This window comes from Bubalus bubalis, chromosome 6 (genome assembly GCF_019923935.1).
Source record: "Bubalus bubalis isolate 160015118507 breed Murrah chromosome 6, NDDB_SH_1, whole genome shotgun sequence".
NCBI lineage: Eukaryota > Metazoa > Chordata > Mammalia > Artiodactyla > Bovidae > Bubalus > Bubalus bubalis.
The window spans coordinates 8,443,857-8,465,267 of NC_059162.1; the positions used below are offsets into that span (position 1 = coordinate 8,443,857).

The window sequence follows — 21,411 nt, forward strand, 5'->3', positions numbered from 1 at the left end:
ACGATTACAGCCACCAATGAGAGCCGCAAGCCACCAGAGAAAGCAGCTTTTATTGATGAGTTATCTCCAGAAACCAGAAAGACTATGTACCCACTTTTGGTCCCCCCCTATCCCTCTAGACCTCGCAGTGCTCCACCTAGGGAAGGGATATAAATTGCCTCTTGGTTTTTCAAGGCCGTAGTCTTTCCTCTTCCTGGGTAGCCCAACTTAAGAAATTCAGCGGCAGTGCTGTTTTTTTTTTTTTTTCAGCAGTGTCTGCTGCAGCTACTTAGTAACAATTATGGGTGAAGAGGTATGAGGGGAAGCAGTTAGATGAGTAAGAAGAATGATGCACAGGAAAACAGGAACAGTAGCCTATCAAAGGTCCCTCTGTCCTGCCTCAGTGGCTTGATCCTTCATTGGCTGCATTTCTCTTTATGCTGAATCACTCCCTTCTGAATCAGATCGGGGATTTCCACTGCCAGCCATGGACCCAGCTGCAATACAAGGGAGACCTTGTGAGATTACTACCAGCCAGTCAATGCCTTGTATTCCACCAGAAGCTCCTTCCTAGAGATAGTCTGGGAGAACAGACCCAAAGGAAAACACTGTTATTCCAGGTTTACTCTCACTGTTCTTGTATCGCTCAGGACCAAACCCCTTCCCCTCTTATACACCAGATACTCCAAACTTACCCCTAGAGCCATGAGATGAGCTAGTCCAAACTTAGGCACATTCCTGGCCCACAAAGGCTTAAAGTGATCAGTCAGGCATATTTTGCCACCCCTATGAGAGGAACAAGATCAGAAGGTGTTGACATGCAAGGTACACCACAAAGCAAAGCAGATTCTTGAGAGCACAGGAAGACTACTGGGGATCAGAACTGAGAACGAGGTCATCTAAGTGCTTTGCCCAGGCTTGGCAGAGGGAGATGTGGAATTTCTCTAGGCCGGCAGACTCTGGGGAAATTTCTGCCTTGGAGAGTTCTTCACCAAGGCCTTCTTTGACCTTTTCCCATCTCCTGTTCACTCCTACCTGTACATCTTTGCTGTTTTTCCATCTAGTTCAGGTACTGCAATTTCTGGAGCAGTAGTGGGATATGTGATAGGAATCTGGAAGAATTACAAGGCTTTAATATGACAGAAGCAGAATAGAAAGGAACTAATCTAATCAGATATACACATTTCTTGGTTGAAATGAAAGGTGCTGCAAACTCCCCCAAGCAGCAGTTACATAGCAGGGTTCTGGACATGGAGATGAGTAATTAAGACCTATGCTTGTTTCAAACGTCATTAAGATTTTCCCTCCCATTTAAAAAGTTTTCTTTGGTCCCTCCAAGAAAGGTTAGCTTGTTAACAATCACCTAATCCATCATCCTCAACTAATCTCCATTAACTACCACTTCATTATACTCACGTCAAACTCGATGTCAAACTCATATTTGAGGAGGTCATGGATGTACCAGCATTTTCCAAACCACCTATAACAGAAACCAAACCTCAGTCCAATTTTCCCATTCTTCTAATACTCATATGACATCTTTTTGGCTTAGGTGACCAGCCTGGGAGACCCATAGGTTGGGAATTGGGAACTCTGGAGTTGTGGGAGTGAAGACTAGAAGTGGGCAGGAAAGGCCTGAGAGTGGGTTCTGGGACACCGGAATGCTTAAGCTAGGTAAGATCCCCACTGCCACACCTCCCGAGAGGGTCTGCCTACCGAGTCCCTTCCTTGTTGGACTCCAGTCGGAACCAGTCATTGTCCGCATTCTTGTTGTTCTCCACATACTAAAAGCAGAAAATGAGGTTTTTGAGGGGGGAATTGGGGCCAAGGGCAGTACGCCTTCCCTCAAAAGAAGTGTGATTAGTATGTTTACCCAACTTAGTATGTTTACTCTCTTAGTATGTTTACCCAACTTTTCTGACATAAGTTGAAGTCAAAGCCATATTGGTAAGTAGGGCACTTGTGCAGCAGAGAGAATAGAACGCTTGGGTTCTACTCAATTTAACAGGCACAAAAAACTTTATGATGTTGCCTGGCTTTTCTTCTCACTTCTGACAATCTCAGCGACAACTCATTTTATGGCATATTCCTTCCCAAGACTTCATTTTGTCCTGATTTTGACTAGCACTCATATGCTGATGACTTCTAAATCTTTATCTTTAAACTAGAGCTTTTCTCAGAGCCTCAAAGTCTACATCCAAATGTATATTGAAACTTCTACCTTCATTCCACAGGTACAATTCAAACTTGGCAGTGCGAGTTTCCCCCTAGTCCTTCAGACTTGTTTCTCCACAGCACCAATCTCCATCGGCAGTATTAGCGTGCAGTCACCCATGCTAAAAATCTGGAAATCATCCTTAAGTCTCCTTCCCCTTTACAAACCAATCTTTTATGATATCCTGCTGATTTTACCTTCTGAATATTCTTCAAGTCTACCTCTCCTCTCTTTACCATAACTGCTGAATTTATATCATCACTTTTCTTTTGCCTGGATTAATGACAGCCTCCAAACTTCAGCCTTAGCCCTGCCAATTCTGTTTTCCTCTCTTCTGCCAGTGATTGATTTAAACCCAAATCTCATCATGTTAACATCCTCTGCTTAACATCCTTTAAAGGTATCCCAATGCCTCCAAGATAGAATTCAAGTGCTCCAATCTATTCATTGTCTTATCTACCACTCCCTGACACACCCTGATGCTCTAACAACTCTGAACTACTTGTGTTTCTTCATATAGGTCATGTGTTTCTAGCTTCCATAACTTTGCTCATGCTGTTCCTTTTGCCTTGAATGTTCTTCTCTTATGCTCGTTTTTTTATAAGGCTAACTTATGTTTACCCTTTCAGTCTCAGCACAAGCATTGCCTCTTCTAAAAGCCTTCCCTGACCAGACCCAGGCTAGATTTAGGTATCTCACCTCCTGCTTCAAAACATCCTAGCAATTTCTCAGATTCCTTCTCCCTCTTTCTCCACCTTATGTATTATAATTATATGTTTCTGTCTACCGGTAGGCTCCACTTTATTCGGCTTTGGATACCCTTCCTAGGTACCAGATGTACATTATTTTTTAAATTTATTTTTAGTGAATACATGCATCAGGAAACCTTTGAAACAGACAGAGACCACCGCAAGAAGTCAAATTCTTTCCACAGAACGGAGATTAGCTGAGAAAACGGTTCGTTCCTAACTGAGCTGAGCTCCTCATCTCTCTGCAACTAATACCTACTTTAATTTTTCGCTCTAACATGTATTCCTACCTTAGGACAAGTGAAAGAGCGGAGGGACTCAGGCCCGGACTTAGGGCTTTAAGAAATCCTTAAGACCACCTCCCCTACATCCAGGAGAGCAATCACCTGGAGCCAGAAGGACACGTCATTTTCCTGGGCCGCGTATCCCTAAAATAACTGCTGCTTTCAGGAAGAAAATCTGGCCCCACTGTAGTTCCTAACTTGAGTCTCTTCTGCCTCCTGCCCACCGCGGCTCCTTAAGTCCCCCAGCCCCGAAGTCATCCAGTATATTTGAAAGTGCAAGTTAAACTTTAAAACCGGAAGTGGATTCCACACGGAGCCTATTCTGATGGACACCTGATTGCCCGCAACCCTTTTACGACACGGTTGACAGTAGAAGCACAACTAACCCGTATAAGAGACTGATATTCCTCCTTGAGTCTCTGCACCCACAACTCCCGATCTCGAGGTCCGGCGTTGGTCTTCAGCACCGGGATCTCAGACACGACACGCCGGGTGGCCTCGTCCGCCATCTTAGACCAGGGCACAAGAGAAATACGGAAGTGGTATTACCTGTAGTTTACATTCAGGGCGCCTCCATCTTTACTATGGGAAGATGGGGAGCGGCTGCCTTAAAACTTCGCTGAATACGATCTTTATTTTCTAGTAACGAAGACAAATTTGTCACCGGATCACCTGCTTGTGGGCGCAACGAGGAGGAAAGAATGGAAACGGATGACTCTGTCCTGAATATGGCACCTATCATTTAACTGCAGATTGCTCAAAGGGTGACTTCCGCTCATGCTCAGAGACGTAATCTCAGAAAACCCTTCTGGACACTTGAAGAACTGTTAGAATTTCAGGCAGTTTTAGGCGCTCTTCTCGTTCCTGTCATCCTAAAATGCGCGAGTCACCTGTTTCAGCTTTGATTAAACTTCCTTAACTTCCTTGTAGTTAGGCTGAGGTAGCAGGGAGCCACTGTAGTCTTCCATTCAGTTCAGTTCATTTCTGTCGCTCAGTCGTGTCCGACTCTGCGACCCCATGGACTGGAGCATGCCAGGCCTCCCTGTCCATCACCAACTCCTGGAGCGCACTTAAACTCATGTCCATTAAGTTGATGATGCCATCCAACTATCTCATCCTCTGTTGTCCCCTTCTCCTCCCGCTTTCGATCATTCCCAGCATCAGGGTCTTTTCAAATGAGTCAGTTTTTCGCATCAGGTGGCCAAAGTAATGGAGTTTCATCTTCAGCATCAGTCCTTCCAATGAATATTCAGGACTGATTTCCTTTAGGATGGACTGGTTTGATCTCCTTGCAGACCAAGGGATTCCCAAGAGTCCTCTCCAACACCACAGTTCAAAAGCATCAAAACTCATCCATTAGGAAGGTATTAAACTTCTGAAAGTTATTGGAAACCATGGAGAATCAAGGTATATACAGTCTCAGGCCGAAAGAGTTAACACAATTGAATTAGAGAATTCTTAATAAATGCCAAAGTTGTTGAAAGGCTGCTAGAAAACTTGCCTTCGTCTAGCCTACTCATTTTTGGGTCTGAAATTAACAAATCTAGGAGGGAATCATGTCTCTTATCTCCAGTGCGTGGCACACAGTAGGTACCCAGTAATCCTTTTTCAGAATTTTGTATCTTCCAGTTGGTTTTTAAACAGAAACACATTATTTTTGGCCTTAACTTACATGTCTTGTTTGCAGCGTTTATCATTGCAACCTTTAGCTGTAATTTTGGATCAAATCCTATTAATCATGAAATTCTATAGTTTATCTACAAATTTAATTTCTTATGGCTGAAACCTCCAGTACAATGCTGAGAGCAGACACCCTTTTCTTGTTCTGATTTCAGGGAGGAAAGCATTGTCTTTCTTTTTTAAGTATGCTATTCTTTATAGGCTTCTCATGGGTGCCCTTTATCAGGTTAAGGAAGTTCCCTTCTCTTCCTAGTGCTGAAGGTTTTTATCATGAATGGGAGTGTTCCCCCCTCCCTGAATGCTTTTTCTTTATTCACTGAGATGATAATGTAATTTTTTTATTAGCATGCAATATGTTTCTTTAAAATATTGGATATTGGATAAGGCTAAGGCAAAGCTTTGTAGTATCTCACTAGAGTTTTCTCTCCTAGAGAAATAAAGATTTATTCCATTTTGAGTGTGGGCTTTGTGGTGTGGTGGAGAGCAGAGATTTGGAATGAGGCATGCAATTTGATTGTCATAAGAATTTGGAGGAGGAGGAGAAATAGGGAAATGTAGGTCAAATTGGGTGCACAGTGTTATAAAAAGAATACATTCTGAGGATTTAATGTACAGCTGGCTCAGCAGTAAATCCACCTGCAATGCAGGAGACTCAGGTTTAATCCCTGGGTCAGGAAGATCTCCTGGAGAAGGAAATGGCAACCCACTCCAGTATTCTTGCCTGGGAAATCCCATGGATAGAGGAGCCTGGGGGCTACAGTCCATGGGGGTCACAAGAGTTGGACACAACTTAGTGACTAGACTGCCACCACCACCACCACATGGTGACTATAGATGGGCTTTCTCTAGTTGTGGTGTGTGGGTGAGCAAGAGCTACTTTCTGTTGTGGTGCATGGGCTTCTCACTGTGGTGGCTTCTCTTGTGGAGCACAGGCTCTAGGTGCAGTGGCTTCAGAAATCGTAGTATGTGAGCTCAGTAGTTGTGGCACATGGATTTTAGTTGCTCCATGGCATGTGGAATCTTCCCACACCAGGGACTGAACCCATGCATTGCAGGAAGATTCTTATCCACTGTACCACCAGGGAAGTCCAATCTTAAACGTTCTTAACCACACATGTGTTGACTATGTGAAGTGATGGATATGGATATTGATTTTGGTAATCATTCGTATATGCGCTCGCACGTGCAGGTGTATTCACCACATGTATATGATAGATACATGCAGATGTATATCAAGCCACGATTTTAAAAATATATATTTGTCAATTATTCCTCAGTAAAGTAGGGGAGGGCCAGACTTTGGTGAATTACTTTATCTCTGTGAGCTGCATGTCCTCACCTATGAAAGGACAGTAGTGTTTATAGGGCGATTTTAACTATATATGTGAGCTTTTCATTTTTATTTTACTTATTTTTATTTATTTGGTTGTGTCAGATCTTAGTTGTGGCACGTGGGATCTTTGTTGCATCACACGGGATCTTTCATTGTTTTACATGGACTCTCTAGCTGTGGCATGAGTGGGTGTCTCTTCATTCACATAATAGACTTTCAGGATGAAATTCACATTAACTATATGGCAGTGATTTTCAAACTTTTTGTAATACTGGAGCTAGTTTAACAAGCAAACTCTCACTTGGAATCTCAAAATACAAAAATGATCAATGCAGAGATGTTCTTGTTCAAGTGCAGGCAGAGACCTCTAGCCTTAGAATACTTCCCCTATGGTAATGACTTATCACACTTTATTGTTTAATTGTTGTGAAAGACTGGAAACTCACAGTAAAGACTGTGTATCAATTATACAATAATACTGTGGTGCCTGGCACAAGCTAAGTGCTCAACCAGTATTTTTAAAATAAAAGAATTTCTTGATAGTTAGGCAAGCATCAGAAAAGCTGTCTCCCTAAATCTGTATCTTACTTAAAAAAAAAAAAAAAAAAAACTCACCTTATTAGACCACTTTGTAAAGCAGAGCTCATAATGCATAATAACAAGCTGTCTCTATTGTAAGCATAGTTGCATTTCTGTAAAGTATATTTATTTTAGAGAAATGTTTCATTAAAAATTTTCAATTTAGCTTATTTTTGTTTAAGTACTTCTTACAAGAGATCAGAAGGTAAGGTTGAGAAGACTGAAAAAAGAGTGTGTAGGCCTGAGCTTCATCTTTTTTCAAAGGAAGAGCTCATTCATGCACAATTTGTGCATTTATGGAGCTCTTACTACATTCAGGCATTGGAAATACAGTAGTGCATAAGGCAGGCAGAGTACTTGCCCTGAAGGAAATTGTCCTAAAACAGCTATAAAAAGGAATTGGACAGAAATGACTGGAAATTTCAATTCTTGGAAGTGTACTGACATCAGACCATGGTTTTGATGGATAGTACTGTTGGGTACACGAGGGTGCCCCTGAAAGTAGTTGAAAATCCCATTGTCAGTCATCATGGAGAAAGGTAGCCCTCAGGACAAAAGGAGAAATACTGTATTAGGGAAATAAACTTTGGACTAGGGGAGGAATTTAAGTTTTTCCTCATTCTGATTTTAAAGGGGTTAGTCTGGACTCTAATATTCTCAGAGAATATAGCTCAGAATGGTGAGGAGAGGGAACCACCATATAGAGGATCAGTATAGATAGCATATTCAAAAGCAGAGACATTACTTTGCCAACAAAGGTTCATCTAGTCAAGGCTATGGTTTTTCCTGTGGTCATATACGGATGTGAGAGTTGGACTGTGAAGAAGGCCGAGCGCTGAAGAACTGATGCTTTTGAACTGTGGTGTTGGAGAAGACTCTTGAGAGTCCCTTGGACTGCAAGGAGATCCAACCAGTCCATTCTGAAGGAGATCAGCCCTGGGTGTTCTTTGGAAGGAATGATGCTAAAGCTGAAACTCCAGTACTTTGGCCACCTGATGGGAAGAGTTGACTCATTGGAAAAGACTCTGATGCTGGGAGGGATTGGGGGCAGGAGGAGAAGGGGACGACAGAGGATGAGATGGCTGGATGGCATCACTGACTCGATGGACATGAGTCTGAGTGAACTCCGGGAGTTGGTGATGGACAGGGAGGCCTGGCGTGCTGCGATTCATGGGGTCGCAAAGAGTCGGACACGACTGAGCGACTGATCTGATCTGATCTGATCTGATAGATAGGTAACCAGTTCGGAAAACTTTTTTCCTTTTGTTATTGCCTTTAATTATTCTGGAGACTTCAGCAAAGAATTCTTATAACACTGAAGAGAACTTGGTGGAGAGAATGATTAAAAAAAAAACAAGCATTTATACAATGCTTACAATGTGCTAGGCACTGTCCTAAACATTAAAAAAAGAATTAGAGCCTTTAGTTCTGGCAACAATCTTAATAGTTACTTCATTAGCTTCATTTACATTTGAAGAAACTGAAGAACCCAACTGAAGTTGGGCTCAATGAAAGAAAGCCCTATATCACACAGCCACTAAATGGTAGAATTGGCATTCAGTCCCAAGCACAGTCTGGCTCTAGAGATCACATCCACAACCAGCTTTCTACTGTTTCTGGGCCAATGTGAAATTAGTAGCAGTGATCTGAGGGGTCAGAGTTGGTATTAGAGGGCTATTCATCACCCTTAAAGGGCAGACAGTTATCAAAACACAAAGAGAGACTGCAGAAACAAACAGTAGAGCTGCAGAAACATAAATGGGACAACCAGCCCCCTCCCTGGAATGGGCTGAAGTGCGCACAGGACTCTGAGGTGTTAATGTCATCCCTAGAGATTATAGAACTATGGACTTTGAGTTCAAAGCAAGATCTTGGCAAGGGTTGGGGGTGTCAGAGGATTTGGTTAATAAAGATGAAAATACATATTCTTTGGGGAGGAGAAATTAATAAATAGTCAATTACCATAAAATAAATCTCTATTCTGGACATGTACCAGTACAGTCCAAGTACATATGCCTGAGAGAATCAGGTAAGGCTGATAGTACTTGAACTGGATCCCTTAGGATGAGCATATTGAATATGCAGAAAAGGAGAGAACAGGGTAAATGTGACATTCTAGGCAGAAAGAAGAGCATTCTGTAAGTCAGGAAGTCATGAAGGAATAAAGTAGTATATTAAGGACAGCAGATATCCAGATCGTTGTTTATAAGAGAAGACGGAAGAAAGCGCCTAGCAGGACTTAATTATATGCAATATGCTATATAGAAACATTTATAAAATAAGCATAAAATCACAAAACAAAATTATACACAGATGTAGCTTCAAAATACTTACAAATACATGCACCTGCTCAAAATTCAAAAGATAGAAAATGCTATAGAGTGCAATGTAAGCCTGTAATGTAATGTAATATAATGTGAATGTGAGTCTCCTTCTAATCCCATTCCTTGGCTACTTAGTCCTCTTCCCCGGGGCTCTCCTCTCCAACTAGCTCTCTGTATATCCTTCCAGATATAGTCTGTGCACTTACACATATACACACATATACCTTCTTTGAAAACTCTTTATATAAGTCATAGTATACTGTTCAAATTTCTGCTCTTTTTTCATTGAGTAATTATCTTGGAGGCTGTTCTATATTAATACATAATTAAACTACCTCATTCTTCCCACCCCGACTCTTTCTTCTTCTTTTGTAGATGCATCCCATTGTATGAATCTACCATAATTTCTTCAACAAGACCCTCAGGAGGTATATTTAAATTGTCTTTTGCTATTTATTACAAACAGTACTGCAGTTAATAGCTTTGTCTACTCATCACTTTGTACACATGTAATAAATACCTCGATATAGTACTGTTGCCTCAAAAGATTTGTGCTTTTTAAAATTTGTTAAATATTGCCTCTATAAAAGGCAATTTGTTAAAAATTGTCCTCTATAAAAATTAAACCAATTTGTATTACTATTAGCAATATATGAAATGACAAGTTTCCCCTCCTTAAAAAAAAAAAAATCAGTGTTAACAACAGAGTTCTTTTTGCCAATTTCATGACTGAAGTAGAAGCTCAAGACAATTTTAGAGTCTATTTCTCATTCTGAGTAAGGTTGAATATTTTTTTCATAGGTTTAGGATTCATTTGTATTTCATTTTCTATAAATTCTTATATCCTTTGCTCCTTTTAAATTGTCATTTGTTTTTTCTTACTGATTTTATGAGTTTTTAAAAAATATATTAAAGAGATTAGTCATTTGTGATGAATTATAAATATTTTCCTCAGTTTGTCTTAGTTTTTGTTCACAGTATTTCTAACCATGTGGAAATTTTTTCCCCACAGTCTTTTTTTGCTTAAAATTTCTGGTATTGAGTCACCACAACAGTCTATATTACTTTTTAAAAATTATCCCATGTTTTCCTCTAGTACTGTTTCTCTTAAAATGAAAATGGCTTTGTTTGTTCTAGCTTATTTAAACAATACAGAAAAATAAAATTAATTAAAAATTCTATCCCATATTAAAAAAAAACCTGCTATCATTTTAAGTACACATCCTTCCAGACATCTCTATGCACACATTTTTCTTCGTTTGGTTTTAATTTACTGTTATATAGGTGCTTAAGATGGATGCAAATCTTTTGAACTTTCAGTTTTTCTTTTTTCCTAATATGTTCATTTAAGACTATACATTTCCCTATAAGCATAGCTTTAGTCACATCCACATTTTGTATGTAATATTTTTATTATCATTCAGTTCAAGTTATTTTCTAATTCTAACTGTGATTTTTTTGGGAGGGTTACTTAGAAGTACTGTATTTCATAACTTCTAGTTACCTTTTTGTTACTGATCTGTATTTTAACCGCAAGTCAAGAAACATACTTTGTATCACTTCAGAACTTTGAAATTTGTTGAGATTTGCCTTATGGCAGTATACGGTAGGGCTTCCCAGGTGACTCAGTGGTGGTAAAGAATCCACCGGCCACTGCAGGAGCCCCAGGAGATGTGGGCTTCATCCCTGGGTTGGAAAGATCCCCTGGAAGAGAAAATGGCAACCCATTCCAGTATTCTCACTGGGATAATTCCATAGACAGAGGAGTTTTCCAAGAGGTTGCAAAGAGTTGGACATGACTGAGCATACACTATATGGTCAATTTTCAAAATGTCCCAAGTGTGCTTGAAAAAAATCTGTAATTTGCAGTTCTGGAGTATAGTGGCTGTATATATATATTTATACTTGTTGAGTTAAATTTGCTACTCATGTTATTTAAGTTTTTATTGGTTCTGAAAGAGGTTTGCTCTATCAGTGAATAAGAGCAGTCTCTTAAATCTGTTATGATAGTGAATTTGTACATTTTTTCCTTCTAGCTCTGTCACTGTATATAATTTCAAGTTAATTTCATACTTAAATGCAACTTTAAAACTTCCAGGTATATTCAGATCAGATCAGATCAGTCGCTCAGTCGTGTCCGACTCTTTGTGACCCCATGAATTGCAGCACGCCAGGCCTCCCTGTCCATCACCAACTCCCGGAGTTCACCATGACTCATGTCCATCGAGTCAGTGATGCCATCCAGCCATCTCATCCTCTGTCGTCCCTTTCTCCTCCTGCCCCCAATCCCTCCCAGCATCAGAGTCTTTTCCAATGAGTCAACTCTTCCCATCAGGTGGCCAAAGTACTGGAGTTTCAGCTTTAGCATCATTCCTTCCAAAGAAATCCCAGGGCTGATCTCCTTCAGAATGGACTGGTTGGATCTCCTTGCAGTCCAAGGGACTCTCAAGAGTCTTCTCCAACACCACAGTTGAAAAGCATCAATTCTTCGGCGCTCAGCCTTCTTCATAGTCAAACTCTCACATCCATACATGACCACTGGGAAAACCATAGCCTTGACTAGATGAACCTTTGTTGGCAAAGTAATGTCTCTGCTTTTGAATATGCTATCTAGGTTGGTCATAACTTTCGTTCCAAGGAGTAAGCGTCTTTTAATTTCATGGCTGCAGTCACCATCTTCAGTGATTTTGGAGCCCCCAAAAATAAAGTCTGACACTGTTTCCACTGTTTCCCCATCTATTTCCCATGAAGTGGTGGGACCGGATGCCATGATCTTCGTTTTCTGAATGTTGAGCTTTAAGCCAACTTTTTCACTCTCCACTTTCACTTTCATCAAGAGGCTTTTTAGTTCCTCTTCACTTTCTGCCATAAGGGCAGATACCAAAAGGTATCTGCATATCTGAGGTTATTGATATTTCTCCCGGCAATCTTGATTCCAGCTTGTGTTTCTTCCAGTCCAGTGTTTCTCATGATGTACTCTGCATAGAAGTTAAATAAACAGGGTGACAATATACAGCCTTGACATACTCCTTTTCCTATTTGGAACCAGTCTGTTGTTCCATGTCCAGTTCTAACTGTTGCTTCCTGATCTGCATACAAATTTCTCAAGAGGCAGATCAGGTGGTCGGGTATTCCCATCTCTTTCAGAATTTTCCGCAGTTTATTGTGATCCACACAGTCAAAGGCTTTGGCATAGTCAATAAAGCAGAAATAGATGTTTTTCTGGAACTCTCTTGCTTTTTCCATGATCCAGCGGATGTTGGCAATTTGATCTCTGGTTCCTCTGCCTTTTCTGGAATGTCAGGTCCATGAATCAAGGCAAATTGGAAGTGGTCAAACAAGAGATGGCAAGAGTGAATGTTGACATTCTAGGAATCAGCGAACTGAAATGGACTGGAATGGGTGAATTTAACTCAGATGACCATTATATCTACTACTGTGGGCAGGAATCCCTCAGAAGAAATGGAGTGGCCAACACGGTCAACAAAAGAGTCCGAAATGCAGTACTTGGATGCAATCTCAAAAACGACAGAATGACCTCTGTTTGTTTCCAGGGCAAACCATTTAATATCACAGTAATCCAAGTCTATGCCCCAACCAGTAATGCTGAAGAAGCTGAAGTTGAACGGTTCTATGAAGACCTACAAGACCTTTTAGAACTAACACCCAAAAAAGATATCCTTTTCATTATAGGGGACTGGAACGCAAAAGTAGGAAGTCAAGAAACACCTGGAGTAACAGGCAAATTTGGCCTTGGAATACGGAATGAAGCAGGGCAAAGACTAATAGAGTTTTGCCAAGAAAATGCACTGGTCATAACAAACACCCTCTTCCAACAACACAAGAGAAGACTCTATACATGGACATCACCAGATGGTCAACACCGTAATCAGATTGATTATATTCTTTGCAGCCAAAGATGGAGAAGCTCTATACAGTCAGCAAAAACAAGACCAGGAGCTGACTGTGGCTCAGACCGTGAACTCCTAATTGCCAAATTCAGACTTAAATTGAAGAAAGTAGGGAAAACCACTAGACCATTCAGGTATGACCTAAATCAAATCCCTTATGATTATACAGTGGAAGTGAGAAATAGATTTAAGGGCCTAGATCTGATAGATAGAGTGCCTGATGAACTATGGAATGAGGTTTGTGACATTGTACAGGAGACAGGGATCAAGACCATCCCCATGGAAAAGAAATGCAAAAAAGCAAAATGGCTGTCTGGGGAGGCCTTACAAATAGCTGTGAAAAGAAGAGAAGTGAAAAACAAAGGAGAAAAGGAAAGATATAAACATCTGAATGCAGAGTTCCAAAGAATAGCAAGAAGCGATAAGAAAGCCTTCTTCAGCAATCAATGCAAAGAAATAGAGGAAAACAACAGAATGGGAAAGACTAGAGACCTCTTCAAGAAAATCAGAGATACCAAAGGAACATTTCATGCAAAGATAGGTTCAATAAAGGACAGAAATGGTATGGACCTAACAGAAGCAGAAGATATTAAGAAGAGATGGCAAGAATACACAGAAGAAGTGTACCAAAAGATCTTCATGACCCAGATAATCACGATGGTGTGATCACTGACCTAGAGCCAGAAATCCTGGAATGTGAAGTCAAGTGGGCCTTAGAAAGCATCACTACAAACAAAGCTAGTGGAGGTGATAGAATTCCAGTGGAGCTATTTCGAATCCTGAAAGATGATGCTGTGAAAGTGCTGCACTCAATATGCCAGCAATTTGGAAAACTCAGCAGTGGCCACAGGACTGGAAAAGGTCAGTTTTCATTCCAGTCCCAAAGAAAGGCAATGCCAAAGAATGCTCAAACTACTGCACAATTGCACTCATCTCACACGCTAGTAAAGTAATGCTTAAATCCAGGTATATTAGACTTACTCAAGTGAAGTGTTCTTGTTTATTTCTAGTAATGCTTTTGCTTTCAAGCCTATTACATCTGTTATATAATTTCCTTTTGGTTTATTTTTCCACAATATATCTTTTCCCATTCTTTTACTTTCAACCTTTTCTGTATCATATCATGTTTTAGTTTCTAGTATCTTATGTTAATTACAATTTGCTATTAATGCATGTGGAATTAATTTTAAAGGGTATGTATAATATTTCCAATGATCTAAAGTGACACATTTATCAATGCAAAATTTTCTTATGTATTTGGGTCTGTCACTGGACCTTCCACTTGTTTTCCTCAGTTGGCTTATTCACAGGGCATTAACCCACTGTTCTAATTATTGTAGCTTTACAATACATGTTAATATTTGGGTTAACTTTTAGTCATTATTTATTTTTTTCAGAATTTCCCTTTCATTTTTTCCTTATTTTTCTATGTGAATTAAAATTAATTTGTTTAAAAATCTTGCTGACATTTTTATCTAGATGTTAAATTTATAGATAACATTGGGAAATTGACATCATTACATATTCTCTCTCTCCAAGAACATGATGTTACTTTCCATTTGACCCAGTTTTCTTTTATGTGGGTAGCATTCTAAAATTTCATTCATACTAGGAATTTCCTGGCAGTACAGTTGTAAGGACTCTGCACTGTCACTGCCAAGGGCACAGGTTCAATTCCTGGTTGGGGAACTAAGATCCTGCAAGCCTTGAAGTGTGGGGGAAAGAAAATTTCATTTATGCAGATCTTGCCCATTCTTTTTGGTTATTCCTAGGCATTTTATCTGATTTGTTGCAATTGGGTCTTTCTTAAATTATATGTTTTGTTTATTGTTTATATATAAAGGATATTTATTTCTGCATGATAGTTCCTCTCCCAGTTTACTAAATTCTATTACTTGTAGTAATTTTAAAGTTGTTTTTCATGATTATATATATATAATAAGCTATCATCTGCAATACTGATAATTACATTATTATTTTGGATATATAAAAATGTTTATAAGTAGCTAGCTTGGGAGAAAACATGAAGAAATGAGGTAAAATGAGTTAGGAAAATTCTTTTTGTTAGTTACAATTTCACTGATGATTAGCTAAAATGATAACAGGATTCTCAGCATTTTAAATGAGTTCAGGGCCTGGACACATGGTATTCTAGAAATCAGAAATATTTTGTAAGTGAAATTGGTTTCTGCAAAGGTGGTCTGAAGAACTCAGATCAGATTAGATCAGCCGTTCAGTCGTGTACGACTCTTTGCGACCCCATGAATTGCAGCACGCCAGGCCTCCCTGTCCATCACCAACTCCTGGAGTTCACTGAGACTTACGTCCATCGAGTCAGTGATGCCATCCAGCCATCTCATCCTCTGTCGTCCCCTTCTCCTCCTGCCCCCAATCCCTCCCAGCATCAGAGTCTTTTCCAATGAGTCAACTCTTCCCATCAGGTGGCCAAAGTACTGGAGTTTCAGCTTTAGCATCATTCCCTCCAAAGAACACCCAGGGCTGATCTCCTTCAGAATGGACTGGTTGGATCTCCTTGCAGTCCAAGGGACTCTCAAGAGTCTTCTCCAACACCACAGTTCAAAAGCATCAATTCTTCAGCATTCAGTCTTCTTCACAGTCCAACTCTCACATCCATACATGACCACAGGAAAAACCATAGCCTTGACTAGATGAACCTTTGTTGGCAAAGTAATGTCTCTGCTTTTGAATATGTTATCTAGGTTGGTCATAACTTTCGTTCCAAGGAGTAAGCGTCTTTTAATTTCATGGCTGCAGTCACCATCTGTAGTGATTTTGGAGCCCAGAAAAATGAAGTCTGACACTGTTTCCACTGTTTCCCCATCTATTTCCCATGAAGTAGTGGGACCGGATGCCATGATCTTCGTTTTCTGAATGTTGAGCTTTAAGCCAACTTTTTCACTCTCCACTTTCACTTTCATCAAGAGGCTTTTTAGTTCCTCTTCACTTTCTGCCATAAGGATGGTGTCATCTGCATATCTAAGGTTATTGATATTTCTCCTGGCAATCTTGATTCCAGCTTGTGTTTCTTCCAGCCCAGCCTTTCTCATGATGTACTCTGCAGAGAAGTTGAATAAGCAGGGTGACAATATACAGCCTTGACGCACTCCTTTTCCTATTTGGAACCAGTCTGTTGTTCCATGTCCAGTTCTAACTGTTGCTTCCTGACCTGCATACAAATTTCTCAAGAGGCAGGTCAGGTGTTCAGGTATTCCCATCTCTTTCAGAATTTTCCACAGTTTATTGTGATCCACACAGTCAAAGGCTTTGGCATAGTCAATAAAGCAGAAATAGATGTTTTTCTGGAACTCTCTTGCTTTTTCCATGATCCAGCGGATCTTGGCAATTTGATCTCTGGTTCCTCTGCCTTTTCTAAAACCAGCTTGAACATCAGGAAGTTCACGGTTCACATATTGCTGAAGCCTGGCTTGGAGAATTTTGAGCATTACTTTACTAGCGTGTGGGATGAATGCAATTGTGCGGTAGCTTGAGCATTCTTTGGCATTGCCTTTCTTTGGGATTGGAATGAAAACTGGCCTTTTCCAGTCCTGTGGCCACTGCTGAGTTTTCCAAATTTGCTGGCATATTGAGTGCAGCACTTTCACAGCATCATCTTTCAGGATTTGGAATAGCTCAACTGGAATTCCATCACCTCCACTAGCTTTGCTCATAGTGATGCTTTCTAAGGCCCACTTGACTTCACATTCCAGGATGTCTGGCTCTAGGTCAGTGATCACACCATCATGATTATCTGGGTCATGAAGATCTTTTTTGTACACTTCTGTGTATTCTTGCCATCTCTTCTTAATATCTTCTGCTTCTGTTAGGTCCATACCCTTTCTGTACTTTATCGAGCTCATCTTTGCATGAAATGTTCCTTTGGTATCTCTGATTTTCTTGAAGAGATCCCTAGTCTTTCCCATTTTGTTGTTTTCCTCTATTTCTTTGCACTGATCACTGAAGAAGGCTTTCTTATCTCTTCTTGCTATTCTTTGGAACTCTGCATTCAGATGTTTATATCTTTCCTTTTCTCCTTTGTTTTTCACTTCTCTTCTTTTCACAGCTATTTGTAAGGCCTCCCCAGACAGCCATTTTGCTTTCTTGTATTTCTTTTCTATGGGAATGATCTTGATCCCTGTCTCCTGTACAACGTCACAAACCTCATTCCATAGTTCATCAGGCACTCTATCTATCAGATCTAGGCCCTTAAATCTATTTCTCACTTCCACTGTATAATCATAAGGGATTTGATTTAGGTCATACCTGAATGGTCTAGTGGTTTTCCCTACTTTCTTCAATTTAAGTCTGAATTTGGCAATTAGGAGTTCACGGTCTGAGCCACAGTCAGCTCCTGGTCTTGTTTTTGCTGACTGTATAGAGCTTCTCCATCTTCGGCTGCAAAGAATATAATCAATCTGATTACGGTGTTGACCATCTGGTGATGTCCATGTATAGAGTCTTCTCTTGTGTTGTTGGAAGAGGGTGTTTGTTATGACCAGTGCATTTTCTTGGCAAAACTCTATTAGTCTTTGCCCTGCTTCATTCCGTATTCCAAGGCCAAATTTGCCTGTTACTCCAGGTGTTTCTTGACTTCCTACTTTTGCGTTCCAGTCCCCTATAATGAAAAGGATATCTTTTTTGGGTGTTAGTTCTAAAAGGTCTTGTAGGTCTTCATAGAACCGTTCAACTTCAGCTTCTTCAGCATTACTGGTTGGGGCATAGACTTGGATTACTGTGATACTGAATGGTTTGCCTTGGAAACAAACAGAGGTCATTCTGTCGTTTTTGAGATTGCATCCAAGTACTGCATTTCGGACTCTTTTGTTGACTGTGATGGCCACTCCATTTCTTCTGAGGGATTCCTGCCCGCAGTAGTAGATATAATGGTCATCTGAGTTAAATTCACCCATTCCAGTCCATTTCAGTTCGCTGATTCCTAGAATGTCAACATTCACTCTTGCCATCTCTTGTTTGACCACTTCCAATTTGCCTTGATTCATGGACCTGACATTCCAGGTTCCTATGCAAGATTGCTCTTTACAGCATTGGACCTTGCTTCTATCACCAGTCACATCCACATCTGGGTATTGTTTTTGCTTTGGCTCCATCCCTTCATTCTTTCTGGAGTTATTTCTCCACTGATCTCCAGTAGCATATTGGGCACCTACTGACCTGGGGAGTTTCTCTTTCAGTATCCTATCATTTTGCCTTTTTATACTGTTCATGGGGTTCTCCAGGCAAGAATACTGAAGTGGTTTGCCATTCCCTTCTCCAGTGGACCACATATGGCAAACGTCCACATTTTCAAAGAGGGAAATTCTAGATGGTGAATTCTGGAAACTGAAGAATTAAGATTATTGATTCTTTTACAATCATAGAACAGTTATTAAATATTATTTTATAAACGAGAGAAGAAAGCAGTGATCCCAGATGCCAACAGTGGTTCACCATGATGTGATTCAGTCGCCCAGGGTGTGGCTCTTCCTTGCCTTTGGGCCTCTAGCACTTATCCTCTCATTCTAGGATAGTCTTCTGCAAGCCGACTGGCTCCTTTGGACTCTTTGGGTCTCAGCTTCTGTGTTACCTCCTCAAAGAGAGCTTTCTCTGATCATTCCTTTTCTGTCACAGCAGTCTGTTCTTTTCCTTCATAGCACCTATCTCAATTTAAAATGGTATATTTCCTATTTTCTTTCCTTAGGCAGTCCACCCATGTAAACAATAAACTCCATGAAGACATGGACCATGTCTGTTTGTTCACCGCTCTGTATCCTATCCTATATGCCTGTAACAGCACTTGACATTAGTAAATGCTTAATGTATATATATTAAGTAAATGACTGGATGACTTTCCTTGTCAGTGTTACTAGACTAGCAGACTAGGGGAACATCACAGAGACACCATATCTTGATTTCAGAAAAAAAAAAAAAAACTAACAGTTTCCTGATATGTTCTTTGAAAAAGATAGTGAATTTGCTAGAATATAGAAATACTTTTATTTGACTGAACAACTGCTGCTGCTGCTGCTAAGTCACTTCAATTGTGTCCGACTCTGTGCTATCCCATAGACGGCAGCCCACCAGGCTCCCCTGTCCCTGGGATTCTCCAGGCAAGAACACTGGAGTGGGTTGCCATTTCCTTCTCCAATGCATGAAAGTGAAAAGTGAAGTCACTCAGTCATGTCTGACTCTTAGCGACCCCACGGACCGCAGTCTACCAGGCTTCTCCATCCATGGGATTATCCAGGCAAGAGTACTGGAGTGGGTTGCCATCACCTTCTCCGAACAACAACTAAAGAGAATTAAATCTCTAATTAGCTGGAGGGTTTGGTAGGACAGGGCTGTTTTTTTGTCATGGCCTGCCTGTAGGGATAACTAATGACTTGGAAAAAGTCATCCCCGTGGGAGCAGCAGAGAGCATTAACAAAGAACCTCCCGAATTTCTGAAAACTGGTAAAAACTGTTACATATAAATATTAGGTAACATTTATCTGGTGTTTACAATGAGCGAGGCCCTGTGTTGACAGCTCATATATATTATTTAATATAATCTTTTAAACAATGACCTATGACATGAATGATATTTTATATATGCTCCTTTTACAGATGAGAAAACAAGCTCAGGGAAGTTAATGGAGTTACCCAAAGTCTTGTTAGTGAAGGTCAGAGGAGGCAAATTAAGGAAACAAGTTAAGGAGAATGTTAGACAGCAAATCCTTAGGATTCAGTAGCTGACTATGGCCTCTACTCTCCTATTCATGAGCCAGGAGACACTGGGATTCTAGCTAAAGGCTTACAGCTAGGTTAGAAACTAACCTTTTCTTCTCCTTGGAAGAAAAGCTATGACCAACCTAGACAGCATATTAAAAAGCAGAGACATTACTTTGCCAACAAAGGTCTGTCTAATCAAATGTATGGTTTTTCCAGTAGTCATGTATGGATGTAAGAGTTGGACTATAAAGAAAGCTGAGTGCTGAAAAATAGATGCTTATGAACTGTGGTGTTGGAGAAGACCCTTGGGGGTTCCTTGGACTGCAAGGAGATCAAACCAGTCAAGCCTAAATGAAATAAGTCCTGAATACTCACTGGAAGGAGTGATGCTGAAGCTGAAACTCCAATACCTTGGCCACCTGATGTGAAGAACTGACTCATTGGAAAAGACCTTGATGCTGGGAAAGACTGAAGGCAGGTGGAGAGGAGATGACAGAGGATGAGATGGTTGAATGGCATCACCAAATTGATGGACATGAGTTTGCACAAACTCTGGGAGCTGGTGATGGACAGGGAAGCCTGCCATGCTGTAGTCCACTGGGTCACAAAGAGTTGGACATGACTGAGCGACCGAACTAGAAGTACAACTGAAATTAGCTAACATGATGCTTTAGGTGAAGATGGAAATGAGTAATTGGAGCAGCTTAGAGTTAATGGGGAACCAAGAACTAGAGAGGATTGTGGGGTCAGCAAGTCACTGTAGGATAAAGTTCAGGAGTAAAGCCCAGGCAATGACATAGGGATCAGAGTGGGCCCGGAAGCGTCAAGAGTATACTTGTGACAATGGGTTACTAACAGGGGTATAGAATTATTTAAGGAAATGTCTGGCTCAAAAAGAGATTTTAATCTGGCAGAAATGGGAACAGCATAGATTAAGACAAGCAATCTCAACAGAGCATTCAGATTAAGAAAGATGAGAGATCTACTATAATTTTAAGTGGTAGTAACATTGGACTTGGAAAAAAATACTTAGTAGGGAGATGATAGTAGCTCTCTGAAGGGCTGACATTTAGCTCTGATGTGTTGATCCAGAGGAAAAAAGACAGGGCCAATAAATGCAAGTTACAAAGAGATTTTTTTTTTTTAAGCACAGAAAAAAAGGCTTTTCTAATCACTGAAAATTACAATGAATTAAGTGCAGGACATACTGGAAATGGGATCATGTGAAAGGTAGCTGAAGGATGTTTGTTTAAAGATTCGAAAGGAAGAAGAGTAATTGTGGGAATAGAGGGTATTGAGAAGTAGAAAAGAATGGAAACCAGGGTCCAGTTGGAGGCTGCTGCTGCTGCTAAGTTGCTTTAGTGGTGTCCGACTCTGTGCGACCCCAGAGATGGCAGCCCACCAGGCTCCCCCAGCCCTGGGGGCCTGCCTGAAAGCTGGAGGGATGTTCTCTCAGTTGAGGCTCCAAGGAAGAGACAGAGATGGATATAAAGAAAGGGACATGAAAGGAGGAGGAACAAGAGAGTCCTATATAGGGTTCTCAATCTTCTCAGCGAGTTTTTTTGAGTTTTTAGTTGAAGTAAGGAGAGGGTGGGAAAAGAACATTAGACAAGAGATGAAGTTTTTGCTTT

General features: G+C 40.5%; 1 protein-coding gene across 3 annotated transcripts; it reads right to left on the bottom strand.

The window, feature by feature from the left end:
- Positions 1 to 31: 31 nt before the first annotated feature.
- Positions 32 to 4,042, bottom strand: UFC1 (ubiquitin-fold modifier conjugating enzyme 1). 3 transcript variants are annotated; one of them, XM_006048480.3, is made up of 7 exons: positions 3,900 to 4,042; positions 3,614 to 3,736; positions 1,696 to 1,763; positions 1,396 to 1,459; positions 1,015 to 1,091; positions 675 to 765; positions 32 to 476 (listed from the first exon to the last, which is right to left on the bottom strand). In XM_006048480.3, the coding sequence occupies exons 2-7, from the start codon at positions 3,734 to 3,736 to the stop codon at positions 396 to 398; spliced, it is 504 nt and encodes a 167-aa protein (XP_006048542.1). In that variant the 5' UTR covers positions 3,900 to 4,042; the 3' UTR covers positions 32 to 395. The 3 variants fall into 3 exon arrangements, with proteins under 3 accessions (XP_006048542.1, XP_006048541.1, XP_025143287.1); XM_006048479.3 differs by having other exon boundaries at positions 3,614 to 3,984; XM_025287502.3 differs by lacking the exon at positions 3,900 to 4,042 and having other exon boundaries at positions 452 to 560.
- Positions 4,043 to 21,411: the final 17,369 nt, after the last annotated feature.

Coding starts and splice junctions, on each gene's coding strand:
- UFC1 (XM_006048480.3), bottom strand. CDS start 3,736: ATGGCGGACGAGGCCACCCGGCGTGTCGTGTCTGAGATCCCGGTGCTG. Junction 1,092..1,395: donor AGTTTGACATCGAGTTTGAC/GTGAGTATAATG, acceptor TAATTCTTCCAG/ATTCCTATCACATATCCCAC. Junction 477..674: donor CTCATCTCATGGCTCTAGGG/GTAAGTTTGGAG, acceptor CTTGTATTGCAG/CTGGGTCCATGGCTGGCAGT.